The 21,403-nt window shown below is 43.0% G+C and overlaps 1 protein-coding gene across 1 annotated transcript in view; it reads right to left on the bottom strand.

Annotated features, from left to right (window-relative positions):
• Nucleotides 1-21,403, bottom strand: part of ISA3 (isoamylase 3) — a 382,462-nt gene that overhangs the window by 254,227 nt on the left and 106,832 nt on the right. Inside the window, exons 8-11 of the mRNA XM_089430864.1 lie at nt 20,040-20,144; nt 19,501-19,635; nt 19,216-19,302; nt 18,664-18,721 (exon numbers count right to left, since the gene is read on the bottom strand). Coding sequence (XP_089286990.1) covers nt 18,664-18,721; nt 19,216-19,302; nt 19,501-19,635; nt 20,040-20,144 — 385 coding nt within the window. The remainder of the gene's footprint in view (nt 1-18,663; nt 18,722-19,215; nt 19,303-19,500; nt 19,636-20,039; nt 20,145-21,403) is intronic.

The following is a 21,403-nucleotide window of genomic DNA, read 5'->3' on the forward strand; positions in this document are numbered from 1 at the left end:
AATCCTTCATTTTCCATAGCTTATGCATTATTTTTCAGTATGTTTATGTCATTTGTACGAATAAGGGTAGTCACTCTTCCTAGGTGGCTACCAAGTGCTCATTTCAGGATTTTTGACACATGTTGGAGCAAAACCGAGCAATCATGGGCTAGAAGACAGCCAAGCTTGAGGTGAGGATTCGTAGGGGGGTTGTCTATGGCATTAAATAGCCCTTCCTCGGGATCTTCAACCCCAACTCCGAGCTCCAAAGGCCACCAAAATCGGATCTAGAAGGCAGCCAAGCAGATTTTGGAAGGGGCTGTCTACTCACAGTTTGGACAGCCAAGTCCCATAGATTTAGGAGGCCAACTAGGGCCCTCGTGGTGTATAAATGTTAAGGCCTCAGCCTTCGTAAGGGACTTTTGAAACCATTGCATATTTTGCACGACAGTGCTGTTAGCTTTACTTTGTTCTCTTGTAGCCATTTTGGCATAACTCTTGACGTATGACTATTTTTTGATAATGAGAAGCAATCCGATTTTATATCAACTCTGAGTTTTCTATAGGAGCCATAGCTCTGACTATTTTTTGATAATGAGAAGCAGTCCGATTTTATATCAACTCTGAGTTTTCTATAGGAGCCATAGCTCTCAGGGTTGGGCCCAACCTGAGAGCCTAGGGCTTCCTTTTTGTACTGTTACCTTTCCCTTATGCATCGTTGTTTTCCTTTTATGCATTTGAAACGTATTTCTGTTGGGCAGATTTAGTTGTGTTGGTTAAATAGGTCACCGTTTATGAATAGAATTGCTTCAGATGTTTAAAATAGATTGGTAGGATAATAACAGGGAAAAAGCTCCAAGAAAAGGGTCAACAACACTCTCAGTTTCACCTCATCCTTATTGGATCAGGGGCTGGAATTGAAGAAACAGTGCTGCCCCAACAAAAACACTAGTTTGCTTGACCATGCAATCCTTAGTGTACTGTTTTCATTTGCAGAAGTTAGTTATGGGTTCAGATCTCTGAGATGTTTCTTTGCCTGATTGATGTACATGGTTTTCTTTCCAAATAAAGCTGTTGTTCATTCGTTTTATTGACAATTAGATTAGATTAGCTAGGACTTTGATTATTTGTAAGACTTTGTTGATTCGGTTAAATGTACACCGTGCAGGGCATCTCTACCACTCTCTCATCCTCCTAAGCTTCATCAGAGCCAGCTGTTCCATCTCCTAGCTAGGTTCCTCGTCTCACACCTGTCCTTTTGCCCACGTAACCCTACCTTCTTGCTCCATCATTGTCTTAGCCTTCTTTAAGCCAAAGTCAGCTTTCTACACCCTCTCACCACTCCATCCACCAATCCCTGGGTCACTCCAGGCCCCTATCCTACCTCCCTATCCATTCATGCATCTTCCCTCATTCACCCATCCTCTAAAATCCACTTTTTAAACATCCTGTAGAAATTTCTGAACATCTTGTAGAAATCTCTGAACATCCTGTAGAACCCCTGCAGACTTCCTGTAGAAGCTCACAAATGAGGTTTTTTGATAGCCAAACTTTGTGAAACTCTCCGGAAGGGTGTTAGGGACTCCTTAGACCCTCTCTGAACCTTCCTAGCCTTTTCCAAGCATTTCTCCTCCTTGATCCACCCTTGCACAATAAAAAGCCAGTTAAAAGCACATGCATGATAATTCTAATAACTTATTCAAAAATACAAAAAGATGTTTTCTTTAGGTAGAGGTAGTCTAGACACATGTATTTTACCTTCATAGAAGTAATGGCATCCCTTCCAGTAGTTTGCATTCTCTCCTTTGCATCAGTAGGACTAGCTGGTAGAATTAGGGTTTGCTAGGGTTTGCGTTACTTTTTGGCTTTCAGTTTCTTTCCGCAAGTAGATTAGCTTCCTTTGAGTTAGCTTTCATCCATCAGTTAAAAAGCTTCTTCTAAGAGCTCATAGAAGTTGGCTTAAGCCCCTAGCGGACTTGTGCCAGCTGACCAAGTGACAGCTGCGGCAAGAGCTAGTACTTGTGCATACAGCATCGTCGCTTCCAAGTTTGTTACGAACTACCGGGTTGATAAAAGTAAAGAAGGGAGTCCCAAGAGTTGCAGCATTATTGCTGCAATACTGGAGCCCACCATCTTTTTGGCGCCGTTGCCGGGGAAGCGTCAGAGTATTGGTGATTATTGCTTTTCTTCTATTTTCTCCTACAACTTTCTACTAAGTAGTTTATTTCATTTCCATTCTGCAATTTCATTTCTGCAAAAGTAAAGTAGACATTTCCTGCTTTCATAGATTAGACTTTCAATTCTGCAAGCGTAAAATAGAATTTCAATTTTGCAAGCATAGTCTAGTATTTCCTTCTCGCAATTTGATTTCAGCAGAGTAGATTAGTCCTTTCCTGCTTTCATTTCAATTTCGCATTTTCATTTCCTCAAGATAGATTCTAGTTAGTTGCAATTCCCTCTGTTTTAGTTTTGCAGGTACTAGAAGAAAAAAAACAAAAGCAATCAAAAGTCTTTCCATTTCATGCCTCGTAGGAACAGAGATAAAACTGGCAAATTCTTACCCAACACCCCCACCACATCACTGAGTCAACCTTCTCTCTTCTCTGGTGACAGTGAGCCAGAAGAACCTATAGGTGAACCTCTTGAGATATACGAAGATCCTATAACAGAAGGAGAGTTAGAAAACACTCCATCTGAAGCCATGGCTGAAAACCGAAACGGTAGAAGAGAAGATGAGAGAATAGAAGGTGCCTTTCCCATCCGAGAGACCAATGGAGACATGAAAATGAAAAACATAAGCCCCTCCGCTTTACCTCACTTCCATGGATTGACTACTGAAGACCCTGATACCTTCCTGTTTGAGTTTGTTGTCCTTTGTCGAACTTATGACTATGCTGAGGATGAGCAAAAGTTGAAACTCTTTCCCTCTACCCTCAAGGACGCAGCATTACGCTGGTTCATGGGGTTACCTGGAAACAGTATCACCACTTGGGCTCAGATGCAGCAAGCTTTCAATGCCAAATACCGGGACTACTGTAGATCCAAGGAAACTAAGGGAGAAATCTTCCGGATGACCATGGGAAGCGATGAATCTTTAGAAGACTACGAGGAAAGGTTCCAACTCAGTTATAAACGGGCCAGGTGCACACTTGACCCGGAATCTCTGAAGCTGGTTCTGCTCCGAGGAGTCCCTGAAGACCTTCTGGACACCCTTAACATGCTGATTGGAGGAGACATCTACCAACTACCTTATGAGGACATAAAGACCGTGTTTAGAAACCATTCTAGGGCGGCCCGGAAGAGAGGTAGGGGGAATCATATTTCAGTTAGTACCACCTTCTCCAAGCATGAGTTTGCTAACCAGATGGAAGACCTCAAGAGTGAGATGAGACAGATTATTGCCATGCAACTTTATACCTTCCGAATTCAACAAAAGAAAGAAGAAGCTAAGAGGGCTTTGGCCATTTTTTGTCCTAGATGCACGAGGAAGCATCCCAAGAATGAGTGCCCATTGCACTCAGTAGAGGTATGTTTCGTTTGTGAGGAAGACCACCCCACCAACCAATGCCCTACCTTGCCTGGATTTAAAGCCATTTATCTAGAGGCTGAGGTGGCTACTGAACCTCTCTACTTCCTCAACCAGAGGAGGCCACATGGACCCAGACCTTACCAGCAGGGGATGCAAGGGACATCCCAAGCTTATTATAACCCCAACCAATCCGCTCATATACCTTCTTGGGGCCCCCTTGCTCATCCTTCCTGGTCCACACCTCCTCCGTGGTCTTATCCATCTCCATACCATACTCAACCTCCTTCTCATTCGTTTCACTCACATGCCCAGCCACAACCTCAATGGAAAGCAACTCAACCGGGGTGGAGGCCCCAGTACAACACTCCTCCCGCCATTTTGCCTCCACCACCGGCTCAACCACAACCATTACCTCCTGCTCCTCCAAGACAACCCCAGATGCCTGCTCAACCGAACCCGAACCCCAACAACCAACAGGCCCAACAGGTATACGCTGGGGAGACAACATGTCCTACCTATGCTGTGGAGATCCAGGAGATGAACCTGCGATCCGGGAAGACTCTTCCAGATCGCCAATCTCCTCCCCCAGAGGACGAGGAAGACAAACAGGAAAGTGAACCCAAAGCCATTCCACCCTTTCCTGAGAGACTAACTGTAACCACACAACCAAACCCGGAGGAGACTGAACCTCTAAGGGAACTGAAACAGTTGTGTGTGAAAATACCACTTCTCCAGGCCATCAAAGATGTACCGATATACAACAAATTGATTAAGGAGAAGTGTTTCAGGCACCCAGGCAGGCGAAAGAGAGATGCCTCAACCATCAATGTCATAGGACAACTGTCCGATCTCATGTTGGGGCAAGTAATCTGTCCAAAGTATTTGGACCCTGGGAGTCCTGTAGTTGATGTCCACATCAATGGCACCATCATACCCCACACCTTGATTGATCTAGGAGCCGCCATTAATGTGATGACCAGGGACACCATGCTTAAGCTCAACCTTCAGAGTTCCTTAAGGAAGACCTCGACAGTGCTGCAATTGGCAGACCGCTCCACCATGACTCCCGAAGGGATTGTGGAAGATGTCTTGGTCTCTGTTGACTCCTGGGAGTACCCTGCGGACTTTTTGGTCCTTCAGCCAAAGGCAAAACTCATGGGATATCCCCTCATTTTGGGAAGGCCTTGGTTGGCTACTGCGAATGCTTACATCAGTTGTCGAGCAAGAAACATGACTATCAAAAATGGTCCTATGTCAAAGCAGCTAGTCCTATACCCTCCTGCCCAACCTCTGCTAGAGCATGACTTACCACTTTGGTTGGAAGAAGGAGATGAGGATGAGGTCTACTCTATACCCTTGTGCACGATAGAAACCACTAGGGGAGGTTCTCAAACCGAGGATGATTTGATTGAGACGTTGATTCAAAATCCACCTCCCAGTGCACTCTCCTTAGAAGAATTGATGGAAGATACCCAAGCCAGCACCTTAGTGGACCTCTGTGTGACTGATCCAACCTCTCCCAGAGTTAAGAATGTGGAGTTTGGCCCTGAAAGAACTTTAAAGATCAGCTCATCTCTCTCTGCCTCTCAGGAAAAGGAGCTATGTAGCCTCTTGACCCGCCATTTGGAGGCTTTTGCCTGGAGCTACAAGGAAATGAAAGGAATCCATCCTTCGGTCTGTACCCATCACATCTACATCAAAGATGATTGTAAACCAATCAGGCAGCCCCAGAGGAGAATGAATCCAGCCCTTAAAGACATTGTCAAAGAAGAGTTGCAAAAATTATTGGAAGCAGGATTCATCTACCCTATCTCTGATAGTGAGTGGGTTTCGCCTCTAGTGCTTGTGCCCAACAAGAACGGGAAGTGGAGAATCTATGTAGATTACCGAGAACTTAACAAAGCCACCAAGAAAGACCATTTCCCTTTGCCTTTCATAGATCAAGTGTCGAATGGACTGGCAGGGAAGAAGTTTTTCTCCTTCCTAGATGGGTTCAGCGGGTATAACCAGATCCAAATCAGCCCGGAGGACCAAGATAAGACCACCTTCACTTGTCCATGGGGTACCTTTGCCTACCGAGTCCTTCCTTTTGGGCTATGCAACGCTCCTGCCACTTTCCAGAGAGCAGTATTGAGCATCTTTTCTGAGTTGGTCCATGATTCGGTAGAAATCTACATGGATGACTTCACTCCTTATGGGTCCAACTTCCAAGAAGCATTGACTAATCTGGGAAAAGTTTTAACCAAGTGCATTGAGATGAACCTGTCCCTCAGTCCCGAAAAATGTGAATTCCTGATGACTGAAGGGACTGTGCTCGGACATACCATTTCTCGCCAAGGATTACAGGTGGATCCTAACAAAATTGCTATAATCCAAAAGGTCCCACCTCCTCAGAAGGTAAGGGATGTCCGGAGTTTCCTAGGCTTAGCAGGATATTATCGAAGATTCATTAAAGACTTCAGTAAGCTAGCCTCGCCATTGTTTGGCCTCTTAGCAAAAGATGTTGAGTTTAAATGGACTAATGACTGTCAGAGGGCTCTGAATGAGTTGAAGGATAAGTTAGTGTCCGCCCCAATTTTGAGAGGCCCAAACTGGGCCCTATCTTTCCACATCCACACTGATGCCTCGAACAAAGCCATAGGGGCAGCCTTAGGACAAGTTGAGAAAAAACTTCCATATGCCATATACTTTGTCAGCAAAAACTTATCCAAGGCAGAATTGAATTATATTGTAACTGAGAAGGAATTCCTGGCTGTGGTCCATTCCCTGAACAAGTTCCGACACTACATCACTGGCTATCAAACATTTGTACATACTAATCATGCTACAATTAGATATTTAATGAATAAACCTGATGTGAATGCTCGTATTATTAGATGGTTACTTTTGTTGCAGCAGTTTGATTTGACTATCGTTGACAAACCAGGTAAAGAAAATGTTGTTGCTGACTTCTTTTCTAGATTGGATTTTCCTGCAGGTGAAGGAACAGTGGATGACCAGATGCCAGATGAACATCTGTTTGCTATCTCAGTACTCTCTCCATGGTTTTCTGATATAGAAAACTACCTAGTCTCAGCACAGTTCCCTCCGCATCTATCCTCAAAGGAAAAGAGCAGAATCGTGAGGAAGAGTGCCTCATTCACTTGGATCGGGGGCAACCTGTTCAAACTTGGCCCCGATCAAATCTTAAGGCGTTGTGTAAGGGAGGAGGAAGTCTTTGACATCCTCCTAACGTGTCACGATGGGCCCTGTGGAGGACATTTTGCAGCCAAGAGGACTGCCTTCAGAATTCTACAGGCAGGCTACTATTGGCCCACTCTTCATCAAGATGTCAGAAGATATATCAGCCAATGTGACCGATGCCAGAGGATGGGGAAACCGACTCCAAGGGATGAAATGCCTCTCCAACCTCAAGTGACACTTCAACCATTTGAGAAGTGGGGTATGGATTTTGTGGGTCCTATCAATCCTCCTTCAAGGCAAAGGTCTTACATCATTGTGTGCACAGACTATCTGACAAAGTGGGCGGAAACCAAGGCAATCAAAGCAGCGACAGAAGAAAAGGTGGCTGAGTTTTTAAGAGAAAACATCTTCTACAAATTTGGCTACCCAAGAGAGTTAGTCACCGATCAAGGAAGCCAATTCACCTCCAACTTAATTGAAGACTTGCTCGCTCATCACAAGATCAAGCATAGGACTTCCACCCCATATCATCCTCAAGCAAATGGGCAGGTGGAAGTCACCAATAGAACATTAGAAGGGATTTTGACTAAGGTGGTGAGCAACAACAGAAAGGATTGGGCAGATTGCCTAGTTGAGGCTACTCGGGCCTACAACACCACTTGGAAGACCACAGCCAGTTTCACACCTTATGAGCTGGTCTATGGGAAGAAAGCTTTCCTGTCAATCGAGTTTGAGTACAACACATTGAGGATGGCAGCTCAGCTGGACCTAGATCTCAGCCATGCTCAACAAGAAAGGTTATTGCAGCTGAGTGGGTTAGATGAACACCGAATGCAGGCCCTCCTCCACTCAAAAGTGGTTCAACTTCAGAGGAAGATATGGCATGACCAGCACCTCAATGACAAACAATTCCAGCGGGGAGCTTGGGTGCTACTGTATGATTCCAGACATAAGGATTTCAAGGGGAAGCTGAGGACAAGATGGCTAGGACCATATGCAGTGAAGAAGTGTAATGATAATGGTTTTGTCCTTATCCGGACCATTGATGAAGAAGCCATCCCCATGCTCGTCAATGGGCATCGACTAAAGATCTACAGGAAGCCTCTTTCGAGGAAAGAGTTCATCAAAACTGTGGAAAAATCAGTGCTGGTCATAGAGAAGGGTTTTGCCTCTGTTTTGGACACACCCTGAGCATCATTATATATAACAAAAAAAAAATGCAATAAAAAAGATCCTTGGGTGAAAACCTTTCTTAGGCGCCCAAGGCAGATGATAGGGGTGAAAACCTCATTAAGGCGCCCCTGCTGTCTCTGTGAAAAAAGAATTGGAATAAAAAGATCCTTGGGTGAAAACCTCTCTGAGGCGCCCAAGGCAAATAGTAGGGGTGAAAACCTCATTGAGGCGCCCCTGCTGTCTCATAAAAAAAAAACAAGTTTAATCTCTGGAAATTGTTGCAGGTTGCACGAACACAATGCAAAAAGGAGGCCTCTCAACTCAAGGACAAGGGTCCCTACCAAGCAACCTCACATACACTCCCTCCATGAACACTCATTTTTTCCAAGGTTTGGACACAATCTGGTCATGGTTTAGCCTTCTACAGGACTTTCTACAAGAAACATCCTATAGAGCCTTTGGGCGGGCCAGGATTGATAATGGAGAAGGATTTGAAGCTTGAAGTCCATTGAGGAGGCATGCAACCACTCTTTTCTTCCATCCTCCACTTGTTTCACCTCCTTTCACCACCATTGCTGCAATCTGGTCGAATATACCTACACAGTCATACCAGAACCCTGTTTTCTCAGATAAAAAAAAAAAAAATTAAGTGGGAAATAAAGCATGCAGAGGCTCGCACACTTTACCTGTCAAGGCGACCTCAGGACCCTACACCTGTGAACGCGACTCATTTATTTCAACATGCACCCCAGGAGGAGAAACGGCTACAGGATGTCCTACAGGAATCCTGTAGCAGCTGATCCGGCTGGAGCACATACCATGGAGACACCAGCAGCTCATGAAGCCGGTGCATGCAGCATTCACCACCAGGAAATCGGGTCTCAAGGTCTCATAGCCAGCAGCAGCCAATGAAGAGGAGCTCCAGCACCCGTGCACGAAGCAGCAGCAAGCAGATCCAGCATTCCTCGTCCCGAAACCTGAAAAAACCACGTCCACAGCCGCACAGGTAAGTGCCTAACCTTATTTCGTCAAATTACATAAGTTATACTCTAAATGTGCATGACTGTGAGAATGGACGGATTGAACAAGTCTGATAGCCATTCAACTGGCCACCACAACCAGTCAGACAAACTCGTAGGATCCGAATGGGCTTGGTTATGTCGAAAAGACGGGCAATTGACACGTGGGAAGTGTCCAGTCGGGGAGAAGCGGCAGTATGACAGGAATGGCGGCAGTGAATGCAGAGGGAAGGATTCGGCGGTCAGGGACACGCCGAGGAATGATGGCTGTGACGTCAGCCAACAAATCGACCGGGACAGCTCACCCCCGCGCCATGAATTCCGCAGCAATTCAAAATCGGCCGGTTGAATAAATTATGATACACTGCACTTGCAGTCATTTACACTCATAACCGTTTTGCAGCCGAGTACGCGTCCTCCTCCTTTGCAAGTTGTTAGCCCGAGTTCTCGGTCTGTTCCAACGTCCTGCTGCTGCTCAGACTCGTCCAGAACCACCGTAACGTCCTCCAGAAGCCGTGCACGATTTCTACAGGAAGCTGCGCTACAGGGAGCCCGGCATTACGAAGAAGCTTGGACTGTTCACGTCGAGGGTGGCAATTCTCAGTGAGGTAGGCCTGAACATAACTTTCCCATGCAAATAATTCAAAAGGTGGTGAATTCGACGTGTTGAGGGGGTAGGGAAAATGTGAATGCAAGTCTGTCTATGAATTCAAAAGCCATTTTCTTATCGCTGCATGAAATTGTCTTCGTAGTCTGCATGCGAGATTTTCTCCAGGGTCTTGAATTAAATTCCCTCCTGTAGAAAAATTGAGACACTGTCAAGGCTCACCGGTGAAAGATTGTGAACTTTATATGACTGTGTGCATAACGGAGACGTAGCTCTGCGCTCTGTGTAGAGAAATCCCGAAGTCCTCCTTCTGTACACGAGCAGGCAAGTTCAGAACAACAAAAACAGAGTTTTTTACCATGCCGGGAGGGTTCATTAGAAAAGAACCTTTGGACTCCAAGAAATTACAGGAAACCCCTGAGGTGGTGGACTTGTTTTCCTGTGCACACTGGATGTCATTCTGTGACAAGCTTCAAGGTCACGATGACGAAATTACAGAAGAATTCCTAAGGTCCTTGAAGCCGAAGTCAAAGACATTGGTTGTTGTCAACTTCAGAGGATTGACCCTCAGACTCACCCCACAACTCATTAGCAGAGTAACTGATCTACCGATGGGGATACCATGGGATAAGGAGGAGAGAAAATTGGGTCAGAAAGCTAAAAAATAGTTCTTCTTGCCAGAGGAACAATTTTCAGAGGACAAGAATGGAGTTCAAAGAACTAGCCTACAACCGTTCTGGAGTGAAGTCAGCTTCCAAATTATGAAGTATATTACGTGTGAGGGTGGCGATTAAAGCAATGAAAGACGAGGAGCTGGACTAGTTGCTCAGAGGATGAGCAACCCTTTTAGCAAGGGGGTGATGATGAGCCCCAAATTTGGTAACTTGTTGGGCTCATTTGGCCTAATTATCCTTGTTCGGTCCTTGTTCAATCCTTCATTTTTCATAGCTTATGCATTATTTTTCAGTATGTTTATGTCATTTGTACGAATAAGGGTAGTCACTCTTCCTAGGTGGCTAACACGTGCTCATTTCAGGTTTTTTGACACATGTTGGAGCAAAACCGAGCAATCATGGGCTAGAAGACAGCCAAGCTTGAGGTGAGGATTCGTAGGGGGGTTGTCTATGGCATTAAATAGCCCTTCCTCGGGATCTTCACCCCCAACTCCGAGCTCCAAAGGCCACCAAAACCGGATCTAGAAGGCAGCCAAGCAGATTTTGGAAGGGGTTGTCTACTCACAGTTTGGACAGCCAAGTCCCATAGATTTAGGAGGCCAGCTAGGGCCCTCGTGGTGTATAAATGTTAAGGCCTCAGCCTTCGTAAGGGACTTTTGAAACCATTGCATATTTTGCACTACAGTGCTGTTAGCTTTACTTTGTTCTCTTGTAGCCATTTTGGCATAACTCTTGACGTATGACTATTTTTTGATAATGAGAAGCAATCCGATTTTATATCAACTCTGAGTTTTCTATAGGAGCCATAGCTCTCAGGGTTGGGCCCAACCTGAGAGCCTAGGGCTTCCTTTTTGTACTGTTACCTTTCCCTTATGCATCGTTGTTTTCCTTTTATGCATTTGAAACGTATTTCTGTTGGGCAGATTTAGTTGTGTTGGTTAAATAGGTCATTGTTTATGAATAGAATTGCTTTAGATGTTTAAAATAGATTGGTAGGATAATAACAGGGAAAAAGCTCCAAGAAAAGGGTCAACAACACTCTCAGTTTCACCTCATCCTTATTGGATCAGGGGCTGGAATTGAAGAAACAGTGCTGCCCCAACAAAAACACTAGTTTGCTTGACCATGCAATCCTTAGTGTACTGTTTTCATTTGCAGAAGTTAGTTATGGGTTCAGATCTCTGAAATGTTTCTTTGCATGATTGATGTACATGGTTTTCTTTCCAAATAAAGCTGTTGTTCATTCGTTTTATTGACAGTTAGATTAGATTAGCTAGGACTTTGATTATTTGTAAGACTTTGTTGATTCGGTTAAATGTACACCGTGCAGGGCATCTCTACCACTCTCTCATCCGCCTAAGCTTCATCAGAGCCAGCTGTTCCATCTCCTAGCTAGGTTCCTCGTCTCACACCTGTCCTTTTGCCCACGTAACCCTACCTTCTTGCTCCATCATTGTCTTAGCCTTCTTTAAGCCAAGTCAGCCTTCTACACCCTCTCACCACTCCATCCACCAGTCCCTGGGTCACTCCAGGCCCCTATCCTACCTCCCTATCCATTCATGCATCTTCCCTCACTCACCCATCCTCTAAAATCCACTTTTTAAACATCCTATAGAAATTTCTGAACATCCTGTAGAAATCTCTGAACATCCTGTAGAACCCCTGCAGACTTCCTGTAGAAGCTCACAAATGAGGTTTCTTGATAGCCAAACTTTGTGAAACTCTCCAGAAGGGTGTTAGGGACTCCTTAGACCCTCTCTGAACCTTCCCAACCTTTTCCAAGCATTTCTCCTCCTTGATCCACCCCTACACAGTAAAAAGCCAGTTAAAAGTGCATGCATGATAATTCTAATAACTTATTCAAAAATACAAAAAGATGTTTTCTTCAGGTAGAGGTAGTCTAGACACATGTATTTTACCTTCATAAAAGTAATGGCATCCCTTCCAGTAGTTTGCATTCTCTCCTTTGCATCAGTAGGACTAGCTGGTAGAATTAGGGTTTGCTAGGGCTTGCGTTACTTTTTGGCTTTCAGTTTCTTTCCGCAAGTAGATTAGCATCCTTTGAGTTACCTTTCATCCATCAGTTAAAAAGCTTCTTCTAAGAGCTCATAGAAGTTGGCTTAAGCCCCTAGCGGACTTGTGCCAGCTGACCAAGTGACAGCTGCGGTAAGAGCTAGTACTTGTGCATACAGCACCGTCGCTTCCAAGTTTGTTACGAACTACCGGGTTGATAAAAGTAAAGAAGGGAGTCCCAGGAGTTGCAGCATTATTGCTGCAATACTGGAGCCCACCACCCGGCACAATCTCTGCCTTCTTTGTTTCTCTGTACTCAATGCTCCTCAGCTGCTCTCCCGATCACTGATTCTATCTCTCTTAGCAAACCCCGCTCTAGAGAATAGAATGACTGATCATCTGGTGTTCTCTCCAAGTGACCCTCAAGCCTCCTCTTATAATTTTCTTGTTGATGATTCAACTGTCGAGATCAAGTCCCTAATCAACGGCTAAGATTAGATCTGGCCTGATCCATGTCTTTTGAACCATTCTAACACGGATTCATATTAATGCACATTAATATTTTATTTTCCCTAAGTTTAGACTTAGGGACTCCATTAAAAATATTAATTATTTTAATATCTCCTGATCTGTTTAGAATCTACCCAAAACTTTTCTAGGTATTGGAGATCTCATGTGCCCCAACCTGTCCACCAAATTCCGTGGCTAGAGCACATCCGATGCTACCCCAAATCAACACTCCCTCTTAGCGAGGACTGTGCTCTAGCAATACTCCTCACTGAGTATTACTCTAATCATCCGGCATCGGTACCTGTGCTGATGTTAGGCCTTCCTACCCAACATCCTCTACACTGTTGCCTCCTGTACTGTTGCCCATGGTTATGCCACTGCTGCATCTGTACGACAGCTCCCTCTGCATCCGTGCTACTGCTGGTCCTTCCTCCCAGCACTGCATCTGCACTGTACCTCCTCTCATCATGTTGCATCATGCTGCCCACTGCTACACTGCAACTCAATTACTAAGAAGTAAGTAACTAATCTCCCAACTGACCTCCCTGTTGGGCTAGAAACACCCACTGATGTTGAAGCTCCCTCTGTCGCTGACAAGTGCTCCCTATCTCTGACCTCTGCGCTATTGCAACAACTTTCCTGCATCTTGCACCATTGCTCACCATTCTGTGTCGTCCTGCACTGGTGCAACACTCTTGTGCCTCTCGCACTACTGCAGCCTGCTAGCTTTGCACTGTCTCGGGACTCCTGCACTATAGCTCTCTCTGCCGCTCCATCTGCATCCGTCTCTACCCACCCAGCCAATCCTGCTACTCCTCGTCGAGGCTCCCGTAGCAAGGTCTAATCCAAGAGGCTGGGTACCTCGAGGATCCTGCCCCTCATCGCCTGTAGTCCTTCTGACTACAGCTCGATGTCTCCCCACTTCCGCTTAAGTAGCGTGTGTGCACTCATGGCACAGTCATCGTCTATCAAAACTTCCTTCTCTGCCCGTGCTGGCGCTGCTTTAGTCTCGGAAGACTTTCCCTTACTCTTCTTCCTTGGGTACTGCGTAGCATAATGACCCATCTCCCCACAGTGGAAGCACTTGCTCCTGGAGAGATCTTTCTTCTTTTGCTTCTCCTGCATTCCCTCAAATGCTAGGGTCACATCCTCCTCCTCCTGCTTGACATTGATCCCTTTGCTGCTGCTACCTATCTTCCGCTGTCCGTCTGATCTCTTCCTGGCGAAGAGCTGCCCACATCTCGTCCCAAGGTAGGAGAGTCCCTCTGCCCAGGATTCTCTGGACAAACACTTCCCACTCTTCTTAGACAGCATTCAGGTTTGTCCTCACCATAAGTTCTTGATCCGGTGTCGCTCCTATAGCAATCAACTGATCTCGAATCTCATTCAGTCCTCCGAGGAGGGAGTCAATCATTTGACCCTTTTTCATCTGGTTCTCGAGCAGCATTCTTCTCTGCATAGAAGTATGCTGGCACAAGTTCTTGAGAGCCTCCCACATCTCAACTGTCGTTTCCTTCTCGACTATATGTGGTACCACATGATCCTTGACCCCGTCAAGGATAATGCACTTGGCCCTCACCATCGCCTCTTCGTACTTATCATTATCATTTGGGTCAAATGAAATAGCTATTGTCTTCAAGGCGAAATTCTTGACACGATTCTTGTCAAGCACTGATAAGATTCTCGCCTTCCAGACTGCGAAGTTTGATGCTTTGTCCAGTCTATCCTGGTCCCCGTGCTTTTGAGTCTCTACTTCCCATCTGGAAGTTCTCTTCTGGACTCCCTCTGAGTCCTGATTTCCCTCCTGGAAATCCTTCTGCCGCTTGTCGAGATGTCCCCTACTCTGATCGTCTTGTGCAACTGCACTGTTGATCCAGGTTCCTCGGCTAGAAACCCTCGATAACAACTCCTCTGGCCCTGCTCTGTCAGGTACTGTTCTGACTACAGTACCTCACCAGCTCCACTCTGCAATATTTCTGCAGCCTTCTAGACTCCAGCAACTACCTCTCTGTGAATTGTGTCAGCCCCTCTCTGCCTCACGTTGGCTCTGCGTCACCCCAGATGGGTTTGCGTCAACCCTAGGATGCCTTGCGTCAGCTCTCTGGCCCTCTACATCAGCGGCGCTGGCCTCCCTGAGGCTCTGCGCAGCTCCCAGCTTCTTCTGCGTGGCTCTGGCTGGCTCTGCATCACACTTCTTGGCCTCTACGTTGCTAGAAAGAGCTTCTGGCACCTCGAGACAGCTGTTATTGCTCCGCTCAGCTGATGTCTCTTAGTCCTCCTGTGATCTACAATCACGCTCTGATACCATGTTGAAGTTTCTAAGTTTACGTAGTTTAGAAACCCTTCATGCACTTTTTCTGATTTATTCCTACCTAGTTGTTATTTTTCTTTAACAAGTTACTTACAAAGTAAATACTAAAAATAAACACCAATGCATGCTCAGCATATTAGATATCAACAACTAAAAGAAGCAAGAACAAACCCACCACATGACACCATTATTTTTGGACCAATGTCCCCGGAAAAACCCAATGCGAGAAAACCAATGCAACTATCTGAGGGTTTTCTTATTAAGCAATATCATAGTACAATCTGGGTGCCGCAACTGGCCTACCCAACAGAGAATTTCCTTAGCAGTTATACCTCACAGTTGGAGAGAAATCTCCTGGCTGAAACCTTGGAAAATCCTTCTGGCAGCTCCTCAGCACAAAACTACTCTGCAACCCCAGCGTCTGCCCAATCTGGACTGCGTCAGCCCCTCTCTGTCTCACGCTGGCCCTGTGTCAGCCTTTCTTGGCCTGCGTCAGCCCCAGGAGGCCCTGCGTCAGCTTTCTGGGCCTCTGCGTCAGACACGCTGGCCTCTCTGGTGCTCTACACAGCACTTGGCTGCCTCTGCGTGGCCTTGCGTGAAACCTTGTTGGCTCTGCGTCACTCCTTGGCTGCTGCACTGCTCTCCCGGCACAATCTCTGCCTTCTCTGTTTCTCTGTACTAAATGCCCCTCAGCTGCTCTCCCAATCATTGATTCTCTCTCTTAGCAAACCTCGTTCTAGAGAATAGAATGATTGATCATCTGGGGTCCTCTCCAACTGACCCTCAAGCCTCCTCTTATACTTTTCCTATTGACGATTCAATGGTCGAGATTAAGTCCCTAATCAACTGCTAAGATTAGATCTGGCTTGATCCATGTCTTTTGGACCATTCTAACATAGATTCATATTAATACACATTAATATTCTATTTTCCGTAAGTTTAGACTTAGGGACTCCATTAAAAATATTAATTATTTTAATATCTCCTTATCTGTTTAGAATCTGTCCAAACCCTTTCTGGGTATTGGAGATCTCATGTGCCCCAACCTCTCCACCAAATTTCGTGGCTAGAGCACATCCGATGCTACCCCAAATCAACAGATACACACATATAATAATAAGTAACAAAGGTAATAAGTAAAAGACATCACAATCAGTTACCAAGTAAAGAGAAATCACTATAATCATTGCCCTATAGATTTCTCAACAATCCTTAGACCTAGGAAGCCACTTGTCAAGAGACATTCTCAAAACCTAGGCTTAAGTATCCTCCCTGCCCTTCCGAAAGAGTCCATCACCTTGCTTCTTAAGCAGGTAAGCCACATAATCAAGTCTCTCTTACGAATAGGCTTTAGGAATCACCCTCTATCCATTTGTTGATATACTCATCCTTGTGATTCCTCTTATAGCGGGTCTCCTCCCATCAATGAAAGTTCGTAAAGAGCAAGGAGCCTTAGTTGAGGTAACAGTGGGCTATCGCTCCATTGTTGGTCGTTGACATAGTAGTTGCTTTATAGGATCCCCTCCTAGGACCCTTGCTAGTTTGAGTGATAACAAAGCCCAGAGTGTTTACCAGGAGGGTTGAGTGAGTGCCTACTACTTGAGTTAGTATCTCAGCATTTTGGCCTAGTAAGAGGCCTTGGGGTTTGAGGACCAATCACTTTGGAGGAGTGAGTCCTGATATGCTAATGATAAGCCATGGGTTAGGTACCAGCTAGGATATGGCTACTAATGGATGTTGGTGGTAGATGATGATGTTGATGATGAATTGATATAACCTTTGTTTAGAGAAATTTGTCAGCTTGAGAACATCTATGATAGTCATTACGAATACCTCCCTCGTTAAGAGGGAGTGTTGAATTTTGTAACTTTGGTCGGTCTTCATAATATATATTTGGCCCTTGTTGTATTTATATTCATTATTGTAAAGCATATTTTAAATTCTAGAGTCAAAAAAAAAAATATTTTGAGTCAAGCCCCATTTGGACTTTTAAAAGAGGAAAATTTGAATTTTTGAAATTGAACTTTTTGTCTCCAAGTTTGTCAATTTGGCCCTCGCAGAGTCACACCCCTTCAATCCAGGCAGATCACTATATAAAGGCATCTCAACCTCCTCCTCAAGGCACCAATTCACACTCTCTCAAGAAGACAGTTTCTGGGCATCCTAGCGAAGACGAAGAAGGACAAAAAGAAGCACAAATTGGACCTATTTCTCTCTCTCAAGCTCACACGTGTGGATAGACTCTCTCTCTGCAGTTCGCATATTTTTGGGCAGTTTCTATTGCAGGGGCTGAAATTTTTGGGCAGTTGCTGGGGGCTGAAATTCTAGGATTCTGGCAGTTGCAAGAGGGCCGAAATTCTGGGTCAGATAAAGCAGAGTGAAGTGTTGGATTAGGTTGGGAAGCTTGACTTAGAGGGTTTGACCAGGTGTCACCTAGTTAATGACTAGAAGGTCTAGGTGTGTCTCTTGTTGAACAGAAGAAATTCTCTATTGAAATGGTTGTTGGGTTTTTCCCCTTACTCAGTTTTCCCAAGGTAAATCTTGTCTTCTCTTTGTGCATTGTGATCTCTATTATTCTACTGTTCTTGTATAGTTGAATTTCTGAAATATTATTGTTGAATGATATATTGGAATAATTTAAAAGAAGATCAACATCAAAAGTAATTATTAGCTTTTCAGAAATATTGTGTTCGGCTCTATTGCACTTAGAAAATCAACAACCATTAGTTTAAATTAACTAAAACCCAAATAAAAGCAACATATTCAGAATAAAGCTCTAATCCGCTCCATCATATGATTTGTCAAAGTCCATTTTAAAAAATTGTGAATCTCAGTTAATCTCTCTGGCACACTCCATATGTTCCCAAACAGTGATTACCATGCCCAATATAGACTACCCTTGAACTAAACCAGTCTCTTGAGGTCTGATTTTTTGTGTTTGTGACATACTTCCTCACATATAACAAGATTCCACCAAGGTAAGAGCTACCAAAATGTATATTTTTCAAGAGGTTATGCATCAATAGGAAACTTTGTGTTTGCAGGCTCAAGCATACGACACTCTACAAGGCCAAGTCATAATAGATACCAAAAGTCCATATAATGACATTAAATATTGTATAAGCTTTCCTTTTAGAGTTATAAGTTTTAGAATACTCACAAAAATCATATTTATTCTCATCCATTTACTCTATGTTCATTAGGAAGGAATATTTCTTATTCTTCCTGGGCTCCACTACAGTATCTTAACTTGTACTTCAAGAGCTTATACTCATAAGCCATACATTTGATGATTTCTACTCTCTGCAATTCTGTGCGTACTAGTATGTCAAATGAAGAGATTGTACTTAGAATTGTATTGATATGTCATCCAAATTGTTATACTGCATTTTGATATTGTTACAAGAAAGCAACATTGTTGCATGAATTAAAAGTGCACTACTATATATAAATAATCACAAATGCCTCCGCCTTGAAAAATGAAGATTAGTGTAACCATTGCTAAAAAAATGACTGACTTGCAACAATAATGCGTTTGAAACTATGCCAAACAATAATTAACAATGATGATATTTGACTCTATATCCCAAGATCAATCCTTCCAATTTCTATAATAACATAAGAAATGAAAAACGAAAATACAAGTGGAACAGTAAAAATCTTACCACATCCTGAAAAGTTAAGCAATTGAACATAGCTATTTGTGTCCACCATGTAATAAACCTATGATAGAAGCACATGGAGTAACATTTTCAGAAATGATTAGAAGTTATTCTATCTACAATTGTAAATGCAAAGGGTTATAAAAAAATAGGCATATCATGCAACAATTTGTATCCTCTAGTTTTTTATGAATTTGGCTACAGAAAATATAAAGGAACTATACAACGTCTAACTGTCTTGGTAATATAGATATAGATATAGAGAGACAAGTGTGTGTTTGTGTCAGGATAGTGTTGCAAATGTTACCTATCTCTGATCTTATGGAACAAGCAAAATCAATATCAAATGAATCTCTAAAAATGAAAGATAAAGGAAAGAAGGGGAGTGGGGGCAAGATAGAAGCACACTTCATAAATACCATCTCCTAGTGGTCGTAGAAGATACTTTCCATATGTGCTTATTGTAATGAATCCGGATATTTTACCTTGGAATGGTTTCCTTTCATAAAATAATTTCCCTATTAATAAAAATTTGTTTAAAATAGTTCTATATACCTTATTATCTATACCTCGAAATGAGGTGGTAAAAGGATGCTCATCATCCGCTTCATTTGTATGGTTGTAAACCACATCCAAAATAACCTGTGATATGAAAATAAGAAAGACTTTTAGTTACAAGAATGAATGATAAAAAAATCAAAAGTAACAAATGATCACTCTATTAGTAAAAGACTATTTATAAGCACACAATTAAAACAACTGGAGTCAGGTGTTATCGTTCACCAGAGTCACCCAAACTACAAACTAAGCACAAAGATAGGAATAGTTCAAAAACCAGACCTCAATTCCTGCACTATGCAAGGCCTTGACCATTTTCTTAAATTCTAATGAAGCTGCTAATGGCCCCCCGCCAGTGGAAGCATACCGGCTCATTGGAGAAAAGAAGTTCATTGTAGAATAGCCCCATACATTTAACTGTCATATTGTTGGAAACAGGAGTGAATTCACTAATAAAAGGATCATTTCAAATATTCAAGAACTTAAAGTAAAAAACTTCCTAACTAGCTTCAGCACTATAACTTCAAAAGTGCTTCCTAACTAGCTTCAGCACTATAACTTCAAAAGTGCTTATAATTCTGAAAGAAATAACCAACTCAAATCCTTACATGTACTCTTCACATTTGCAAAGATGCCTAAGTACTGTATATTAATTCAAGTACTTTATAACAAGCAATTTCAACAATTCATACTTAGGTAATTCAGCGACAGGCCACTTTAGCTCTTACTTCTAAGTAAGAAACAGAAAAGAGAACTCCTATGTATTTCTCTGGTGGATAACATTGTTTTATCACGATTTAAGGTATAACAAAAGGAAATACCATATGATCACGAGGATTTGGATGCCTTTGAAATTCAAACTCGTCAAACTCAAACACTGGTAATAATTCCACTGCATTGATGCCAAGTTCTAGAAGATGAGGAATCTGCAAGAAATGGATCGATGCAATTTCAAGAGCACACAAAGTTGTTAGTTTTCACTCAAGTATAAAACCTTATTATGATGAAGTATTCTTCCAGAAAGCAATCAACTAATGCTAAATTTACTTCTGCATTTACAAAATATGAAAAGAATAAACATAAATTTCACATTCACTTGGACCAAATGAAACAGTTATGCACAAAGTTTCAAGCGAACAAAGTTCATTCTTCACATTAAATACTCCAGAAAACTTGGAATATGTAGATCTCCATTGAGATACAAGAATATATTAAAATGTATGAATAAGAATGATGATACAATTGGGAGAGAGAGCCCTGTATATATAGTCACGAAGTACCCTTTCACGAAGAGTCATGTCTGTAGAAACATGCCTCTTCCTACTAATTATTAGTTAATTAATCGTTGTTTATGTTTTATTATTATTTATATTATTCTTACAATTTATATATATAATTTATTCATAACATTGCCTTCCTCCTCCAAAAAGCTTTGTCCTCAAAGCTTGTTGATGAAAGGGCTTGATCTATTACTCTGCTACAAATTTCGTCTCGGCTCGGGTCATTCATTTTTGTCGATACAAGTTGATCTGATCCTCTAAGTGATAAACAAAACTGACTAAGAATGGATCTGACCATCCTAAATTAATCTTTTGTGGAATCTTGTGGTGACTGGAAACTTGTGATGAATTGTTATCACCTAAGTCACAGGACACGTCCCCTAGGGTCCCGTGTCCCATATTTTACGTATTGGACACGAAAACGGCCTTAATACGTGTCCAATACGATTTTTAACGTGTCATAAAAATCGAATACGTATTCGACGTTTTCCATTCGTGTCATAAATTTTGAATACGCGTATTTTGTCTGGAGAATACGTTGCCCTAACGTATTTCGATGTTTTGAATACGTATTGAAAAAAAAACATGGTTTATAGCGAGATTCCGGCTTACAAACTCCGGTTGGTTAGTGAGATTCGGTGAACGACTTGCTACATATGTTTCACAGGTTTTTAAATTTTTTTAATGGTTTTTCATCACAGAAATTTGAAGTTTATTCAGTTTTTCTTCAACGCTCATTAATGAGTCTAATCTCTATTCATACGACTATCAATAACCATATAATTTTTCAATAGATGCAATGTCCACTGAATATTCCTCTTCTCTTTTGCCATGAGCAAAAAGTGTTTACTCCACAAATTTCAAGCCCATCTATCTCAAATGAACTTGTAGTTGCAAGCATCCAC

This window comes from Pinus tabuliformis, chromosome 6 (assembly GCF_031772625.1).
Source record: "Pinus tabuliformis cultivar Carrire ecotype Pingquan chromosome 6, CPIR1, whole genome shotgun sequence".
Classification (NCBI taxonomy): Eukaryota; Viridiplantae; Streptophyta; class Pinopsida; order Pinales; family Pinaceae; genus Pinus; species Pinus tabuliformis.